We start from the raw sequence: 8,946 nt of genomic DNA on the forward strand, positions 1-8,946 counted from the left end.
AGAAATTCAAACTTTTGGGACTAAATGGCAAGAACTAAAATTCAGAAATTGATTTACAATAAAGTCAAAAAATTTTAAAAAATTGAACTATAATAAATTAAAATTTAAGGACTAAATTATAATTAAATCAAAACTTTAAGAATTAAATGATTGATTTTTTTCCCTTTTTTTTTTACAAAATTTAATGAAATATAACAAAAAATTAAACTCAAACAGACGCACACCACCTCATTCATTTAAACATTTGTCCAATGACCGCAGAGAATCAACAACTTCGAAATTTCATGCTCTCAATAAATCTGAATGGAGCATCTCCGCCCATCACATTACAGGGACAAGTGGAGTGAGCAATATTACACGTACATATACACATGAGAAGCAACTTGGCCAATCCAAAATCCGTACAAAACGATAAGCATGCCTCGATTACGCATTACAATGGCTCACATACTGTATCATACGTGAGGTACAACATCAAAGTCCTAATTTTCAGATTAATTACAATTAACTTCCTTCTTGAGGTTAATAGCTTGTGGAAATTGCCCACCTTACTGATGAATCCTCTTATGACAGCTGCTACTACGTTCCATTAAGAACTCTGACTTCCTGCAAAACACATAATCCCTGTCAAAAACAATATTCAGGCTAAAAAGTTGAAGCCTGGCTATTAAAAAAGACAATTAATGAACCACGAGCACTTAAATCAACTAGAAAGAGTTATTTTCTTTTAATTAGAGGTTTTGAGTTTGAGTCTTGAGAATGCAGCAATGCAAGTGACCAATGTCATGCCTCAATTCAGATTAGTCTAAGCCTTGTTAAGTTCTTACAGCTTGAGTGAGGCAGGCCCGGGATACCAGGTGCTCACCAGGGGCAAAAAAAAAAAAAAAAAAAGACAACTAATGAACGACTCTCACCTATCATTGACGTCTGATCTACTTCTCAGCATCTCCGGCTGGGTCTGAGATGAAGTCGTTGCCTATAAGAACTTTAATGATTTAATTATGGCTTCATGCGATTGATAAAACACATGAAAAGTAGTTAAATGCCGTTGATCTGCATCACTGCATACTCACATTGAAGCAAAAATGCTTCCTACATCTGCAATGGACCTCCAGGTATTCTTCATAGGACTGCACAGGAAATAACAATCAATAACCAGAAAAAAGACACCATGAAACAATTTCAGTTACACCAGTTATATATAGACATCTGCAATCAACACTAGATAAACCTTTCTCCTGATAACATCATGCAGCAGTTAATTTTAATGAAAAGCAGCAAGTTCCCAGGAAGAAGGGGAGAGCAGGCCAAGGTATTGAATGACCCATTATACTCAAGGCAATTAAAATTGGGAACCCTTCACTTATAAAATATACAGTGTTGATATATGAGCTGATGGGATTCAAAATTCAAATTTTGCAAAAGGGATGAAAGGTTGTAGAAAATAAGATTATGTAACCAATAAGAATTCAACTTTCTCATGTGTCCAGAAACTACAAGACAGACAGCCAACGGGTTCGTTAATTTGAGGAAAATAAGAAAACAGCCGCTTTATGAAAATCCTGTTATTTGTTACACAGCTGATGCTACTTAAAATGTTTGTCATATTTGTCATATTTCATCAGCAATCCTCCATAAAAAACTGATATTTGTCATATTGTTGCAAAGTTTATATGATTGCAAATCATCCCTTAAAGTCCTTATCTTAGGGGTAATCAAATAAACAGGGGTGGGATTTTCTTTCCTGGAAAGGGACGAAATTCATAAAGAGAAGCAAAAATAACTTTCACCATCTCAAGAAAATCATCCTCGGTTAGGGTACTAGCTAGAGGGCTTTCTGCAGAGAAACCCCAACCATCATATTGAGAAGCCACAACCTTGTCCACTTGTAGCTTAGGAATATTTGCACTAAAATAAGGGCGTTTGGTTCCTGCAACTTTTGACGATCCAGAAGAGAAAGGAAATGTTTCACTGGAAGTTGTCACATTGAATCTCTCGTTTGCTGGCAGAGATCTATTTTCTTCAGCTTGATTAGGGCAAAGCAATGAAGGATAAGCCATGGGCATTGACCATGGCATATGCAGTGGGTAAAAGTTACAATCTTTATTTCCCATGAAACTTTCAACATTCCCAGAATGTCCCTTCAAAGCAAAACCATCCAACGATGAACTGCAGATGCAGAAACCAGTAAGCAGGAAGCCTCCTGAAAATGTAGCTGAGAAACACATTAGAAGTTTACCTGCTCCGCATGGCATCTACATTATTCTTCCCATCAAGAAGCTCACAAAGAGCTTGACCAATATCTGTAGTTAACTCCTGGAAAGGATATGGTAACTCAGTCGTACAACATGTGCACAGTTTTTCAAAATCCTAGATGCACAAGTGAAAAACAAAAAGCTCATGATATAAAAGAAACCTGGCAATCTCTGCTAATTTTGACAGGTTTATAGTCATTCAATGGATTCTTGAGATGAAGAGTCTTATGAAAAGGTAAGTCATTTAACCGCAGCCATTTGACCCTAAAACTGCAACCCCAGGGATTACCTTTACCACTTCCTTCACTCCAAACATTGTCTCTCTTCCACCCAATAGAAGACATCATTTGTGCATACCCTTGGAAGTATCCACTCATGTTGACACTAAATATAAGGATCACTTTAGCTGAATTCTGCATGACAACCAAATTCCTCTCCAGAAGGTTAATTATTTTACTGCAATTCCATTTATATTCTAGATTCTAAATCTGAAGAAAATGTGAATTTCTAACATTATTAGTATAAGTTAATAACAGAAAAGGAGGGATCTTACATGAAAGGCTTCTTCCAGAATTGGTTCATTCATGATTTGAGTAGCCCAAACTCCTTTCTCTACTGACAAACGGATATTATGGTGGTTTAAACTTTTAATGATAAAATATCTTGCATTATATAATTTTTGCATTTCAATTCCATTTTGATCTCCTATATGATGACAAGAATATTCCACTTTATCTGCTCTAGTTGGATCACCAACCTCATTAGGCTTGTAACTCGAGCTCTCTAACAGAAGAATTACAAACTAGTTACAACCCAGAAGGGAAAGGAAACGAAAACTTGAAACAAATAAATAAATAAAATTGTGGCATGATATTTTTGAGACAAGATAACAAACATAATCACCACCTGGATCGTCTGAATTTCCAATGCCCAACTTCCACTCAGACACCGATGAATCAACAACTGATGCATTTTCCTTTGCACTATCAGAAGACATTTCCTAATCAATCTGTCATCAAGCCAAACAATTTTTAGACCAGAGCACAAAATGGATACTATCATCGACCAACACAAAACACATCAAGAAATGGTTAGGCAGAACAAATAATTTCACAAAGAATCTAGCTGTATATGTACATAAGAAAAAAACAACCAACAAACACGAACATTCCTATGCACCGACAAAATCGTTTTCATTTAGTCAGGATAGAAAGCGGATAAGCTTCAAGCAGTTATCTTCACCCAAGAACATCCTCTTACATTCATCATTTAGCAAGTCCATTTCATTCAAAAGGGTGAAAGAAAAAAGCAAACAAGGAAAAGAAACGCCCATGAGCTCCAATGCCAACTCAATTTTGATAGAGTCATACAGATTCATATATTCCATTTCATTTCAGTTAATACGATGCATAGTCCTTAGAAAACTCAGGAAGAGGGCAATGAGTTCGACATTTGGGAATCGCAATCTTTATCCGTCTTGTTCAAGCAATAGATATGAGTCTCAAGGATCAAAAGCATTAAGGCAAACTTCAAACTCCAACAACGAAGTAAGAACTAAATGAACCACAACAGACTCGACAAATGCTTTATTAGCAATCAGCAATTCCACCAAGCAAAGCAATTAATTAGTATATAGTAATGAGTAACGATGGTAAAGCAAGCAAGAAGTCAGAAATGGACAAGGTTCGCACCAATCAAGTGGCCGACACTCCCAGGACCATGCGGTGACTCAGTCGAACCCTAACAGTGGCGTTATTAGTCCTGGCTGCTTCTTTGTGTCAATTTCAATTTCTTTATCACCAGAACTGGAGAATTGAAGTTGAAGGGTTCTTTTTCTTCTGCAGATTATATAACTTCTTCGTTCTTCGCCGACATACATGTAGTCGCGGGGTGTTGACTGTGCAGACCTTAGAAGAGGAACACCTTATCAGATAGCGTTGTCAGTTTTTTTCACGGTATTTTACCATGCAAAAGAATCAACGTCAGGTGATATCAAAAGTTAAAATATTTTCACACTCTATCAGAGATTCATCAAACAGAGTAATGTTTGTTATAGGCCATATGAATTAGGAGACCAATACAGCAATTTGCTTCTTCATAAATGGGTTTTACAGTGACCTTCTAACTTTTCATAATAAAATTTTTAATATTTTTAATAATTTTTGAGAGTAGATGATTTTAAATTGAGCTGCCATTAATGAGGGAATAGCGTAGTTAGTTTTGTCACTTCACTTCTATCCGTTTTCCACAGCCTGCAGATAGTAAAATTGCTAAAAAAAAAATTATCAGAGATAATGTTATTTACGATACTGTTCAATTTAAATCTCTATTTGGCCTAACATTCCTGCTAGAATCAATCCATATTAGTTATAAGAATCATGGTTGTTATTTTATTGTTAATAACTAAATTTACAAGAGTAAAGTTGTTAATTTAGGTATGCAATTACATGCATGTTTCCTATATTCAACAACTTCAACGTGATGATTAACAAATTTAATGTAAGTATTACTAATTTCAATTTCAAAATTAAACTTCAGCAACTGTATTTTCTATTATTTTGTAGAGGGTCAAAATTATAATTTTAAGAAAAATGTTAAACAAGTCTTTAAAGACTTATGAATAATTATCTTATTTCATGATATCCTTTTATTATTTTTCTAATTTGATGAGATTTTGTTTTTTGGGTAAATATTTGATGAGACTTATTATTCCCACTTATTATCTATATCTATATCTATATCTAAAAAGGTGAGGCACATGTTTTTTCAAGATAAGACTATTATTGATGGCTGGTCAAATTGTAGAGACAATTATTTTTGACCTGTTAATATAAGTTTTTTTAAAAAATACTTAATTTGTAGGCCCTTATAATTTTTCAAAATTTTGAATTACGCTTCTATAAATTATTTTATTTTTAATAAGCTCTTATAATTTAATCAATTAAATATGTTAATCTCTAAAATTAAAATTTTTAATTTTTTACTTCTAAAAATGAAATTAATAACTTTATATTTTTATTAAGAAAGTATATAAATTTAGAATTTTTAGAACTCAAAATTTATATAATTAGATTATGATGTTATGTCTTTTATAAATTTTAAAAGTGTTTTGTTTTGGAAAATTTAATTATTTATTACTAATTTTAGTCTTTAGGAATCAAAATACTTAATTGATTAAACTATAAAGGTTTAGTTAAAATAAAATAAATTATAGTAATTTAATTTAAAATTGAGAAAAATTATGAGGATTTAGAACCTGCAAATTAATTTTTTTTTCTTTAAACTTACTTCCAATTTAATCTTTTTCAATATGACGAAGGGAAACACATTTACTTTGTTCACTCTAAGGGGAAAACCCTAACATTTTCTTAGCATATGCTCGTTCTGTTAAAAAATATAAAGTATTTTTAACTGAATATTACCTTCAATAAAGTAAATACTTGTCTTCAAACTAACTCCATCTTTTCATATTTACCCTTATTTAATAGAGTATTTCACCCTAAAATAAATATAAATTGATTTATTCAATAAGGGCACTTTTAAAATAAGACAATGATTATATCTTGAAAGACTAAAAATGTCTTATATTTTTTTATATTTAACTCTTTAAAAGGTACCTTATATTTTTTTAATGGAGGAAGTATGTGTTTTTATGAATCTTTGTTGTGACAGTTTTGTGTGTGCGTGTATAGCTATTCTATAATTCTATAAATCATAATAGTACTACCAAAATAAATGTGATTATTTACGGGAAAAAAAGTAAATTATTTAAATAATAGATTCTAAAACTTTAACATGTTGGGAGAATTACTCTCTAAAAGAATGATTTAGTAACAGTTAGTTTTTAACAAAAATAATAAGTAATAATTTTATATACTTTTATTCTTTTAATTTAAACTTTTAAATATTTATTTGAGGTTAATTGAGTTTAATTACATATTATTTAATTTTATTATCCAATCTTCAATTTTGAGATTTTAACTAACTAAATTTTAAATTTAAAAATATAAATGATATTTTTAATATTTTTATATAGTTATTATTTTATTTTATTTTATTTATATAGATTTTCTGTATTTAATTTAAAAGATATTGATGAAGATTATTTTAAATAAAAAAATATAAACATACTTAAAGATCAAGTAAAGAGTTAAATTGTAGAAACTTTATTTATATTTATTTTAAATTATTTTAGTATAGTTTTCATTGAGAGTTATTAAAAATAGTTTTATTATTTTATTAAATTATTAGGTTTTTATTTATAAACAAGGGGAGCACATGGCCGCCGAAGGCACGACTTTTTAATTGAAAAGAGGAATAGAAACAAGGCCGTGAGTGTAGGAGGAAAAATAAACAACAAAGGCCATCGTCCTTCATCTTCTTCTTTCCTCCAATTTTATTGATTGATGGGCTTCTCATATTTTCATACAGTACAGTTTGATTTTTAATTATACAAAGAGCTAATTTTTTTTTTGTATGGTCAATCATAAATCATGATTTTAAATTTTAATCAAAATTTTTAATATTTAAAAAAGATTTTATGTTAATTTTATTCTAATTTTCTTTTCTTCTTCCTACCTCTAAATTTTATGCTTTCATTACTATTGTTAATTAGTATGGCTTTATTACATAATTTTTGAGTTATATATTTTATATGAGATTTTGTTTACTTAAATCGATTGATGTAACAACATAAGAGCAATTTGGGTTGACTTGAATAATTATTCATGTTTTGTTTTTAGTGTGGGTAACATAGAACAGTTGTCAAATTGTGGGTTAAGAAAAATTTTAATTAATCTACAACTTAATTTTTTATTTAATTCTTGAATGATAATTTGAAAAATAAATAATAAAATTAGAATAATAAAGTTAAATAAATTCAATTTATTTTGTAGATAAGGAAAATTAAGTTTAAGTGATTGGGTTGTGATTGATTGCGCTATTAGTAATTTTTTCAATTGAACTTGTTTAATTTATTTATTTCAGTTTAGTTTTTTTCTAAATTAATTTCATCATCAAAAAAAAATCCTCTCACTATTTACCTTTTCATAATTCTAATTCAAATAGGTAATCCATTGACTTTTAGGAAGGCGACTTCGGTTGTGTTTTACTGTAAAATTAAATTTTTATTAATTTTAATACTATTCGACAATAGTTTTAAAAATCTTATAAAAAAGTGCGTTGTGTGTGTTGGCTTGATTGTTGGAGTGTCATACCCCTTGCTAGTAGTGAGTGTACTAAAAAAGATTTATTCCTCAATTTATGAAAATCAATGATTGTAGGTTTCAAATGTTTTTTACTACAATTTTTTTGGACTATCTAAACTTCTAAGAGTTTTGAAATGCGATATTGATTAGATGACTTGGATAGAAAATAAGAGTCATGCAATTAGAGGTATTCAGCTTATACATATCTCAATTGACCTAATATCATCTCGATCATATTGGAATGGGTCTCGTCTCGACCCGAAAACAATCGAGATGGAACTTTGCGGGACGGGATGGAAAAGGAGTTCGGGATGGGACAAGACACGGAATTACCTTTGAGACATCCCACCTTGTCCCGAATATTATATATATTATTTTTATTTTAAAAATATGCATTAAATATATTAATTATATTAATATAATTTATACTTATATTAATTATATCAATTATAATTTCAAATACTTGCAATTTTTATATAAATTAAAAATTTTTATATTAATAATTTTAATAACATAGAGGAAACAGGGTAATACCTTTCTTTTTAATATATTAATTATGTTAATACAATTTACTCTTATATCTATCTATTTAATAACTTTTATTTATATCATATTTCTTATTTATTTTTGAAAGAGTAATTAGCTTAGCATATTTCAACTAAAGTAGAAGATAATGATTTGATGTTATACTTAACTTACCTATTATTGCTGCTATTACAGCCCTAAAGATCACTTATATTGCTATTATGATGTGTAATTGTGATAATGTAATTTGATAATTGACTTAAAATTGATGTGTTTTGTACTTGTATTTATTTTAATTTTAAACTTAATAAATTATATGATTTTACGAATTTTTATCTTTACGTGTAAAAATTTAGATAATAACATTCATTAAATTTTAATGAATGTTATTATCTAAATTTTTACACGTAAAGATAAAATTCGAAGAGCACATACGTGAAAGTGAGGGTGGGCACCTATTGAGGAAAAAATGGTAGAAAATCGGTTGAGATGGTTTGGGCATGTACAAAGAAGACCAAGGGAGGCACCAGTGAGAAGAGTGGAACATATAACTTGAGTCCGATTAAGAGAGGAGAGGAAGGCTAAGAACACTCTGGAAGTTGTTGAACGTGATCTCTTAATTAATAATATTCTAAAAGCTTAATAAATGATAGAGCATAATGGCGTCTTGCAATCCATGTAGCCGACCCCACCGAGTGAGATAAAGGCTTGTTGTTGTTTTTGTTATTATCTAAATTTTTCTTTGACATTGTCTAATTTATCGGGATAGCGGGACGTCCCGATCACGTCTTGATCTTGTCTCGATTCCTAATGGGATAGGACAATTTTTTAGGAAGGGATAGAACACCAGACAAAAATTTAGTCATGATTTTTTAATTTGGGATAAGACATGGGATAGGGGTGTCCCGATCCCGTCTAGAGTCGGTAATTTGGGCCGAGCCCGACGGCCTAACCCGAAC

At 30.3% G+C, this 8,946-nt stretch overlaps 1 protein-coding gene across 7 annotated transcripts; it reads right to left on the minus strand.

The window, feature by feature from the left end:
* Positions 1-273: 273 nt before the first annotated feature.
* LOC129311932 (30-kDa cleavage and polyadenylation specificity factor 30-like) lies at positions 274-4,262 on the minus strand. Of its 7 annotated transcripts, none has more exons than XM_054954437.1 (9): positions 3,947-4,242; positions 3,162-3,264; positions 3,013-3,038; positions 2,417-2,668; positions 2,240-2,316; positions 1,791-2,169; positions 1,074-1,130; positions 915-976; positions 274-606 (listed from the first exon to the last, which is right to left on the minus strand). In XM_054954437.1, the coding sequence occupies exons 2-9, from the start codon at positions 3,250-3,252 to the stop codon at positions 549-551; spliced, it is 1,002 nt and encodes a 333-aa protein (XP_054810412.1). In that variant the 5' UTR covers positions 3,253-3,264; positions 3,947-4,242; the 3' UTR covers positions 274-548. The 7 variants fall into 7 exon arrangements, 6 of the variants coding, with proteins under 6 accessions (XP_054810412.1, XP_054810411.1, XP_054810414.1 ...); XM_054954436.1 differs by having other exon boundaries at positions 2,809-3,038; XM_054954439.1 differs by lacking the exon at positions 3,947-4,242 and adding an exon at positions 2,809-2,867 and having other exon boundaries at positions 3,162-3,250.
* Positions 4,263-8,946: the final 4,684 nt, after the last annotated feature.

The sequence above is a fragment of the Prosopis cineraria genome, unplaced genomic scaffold (genome assembly GCF_029017545.1).
Source record: "Prosopis cineraria cultivar Desert tree isolate PC_DT_omini unplaced genomic scaffold, ASM2901754v1 PC5, whole genome shotgun sequence".
Taxonomy (NCBI): Eukaryota; Viridiplantae; Streptophyta; class Magnoliopsida; order Fabales; family Fabaceae; genus Prosopis; species Prosopis cineraria.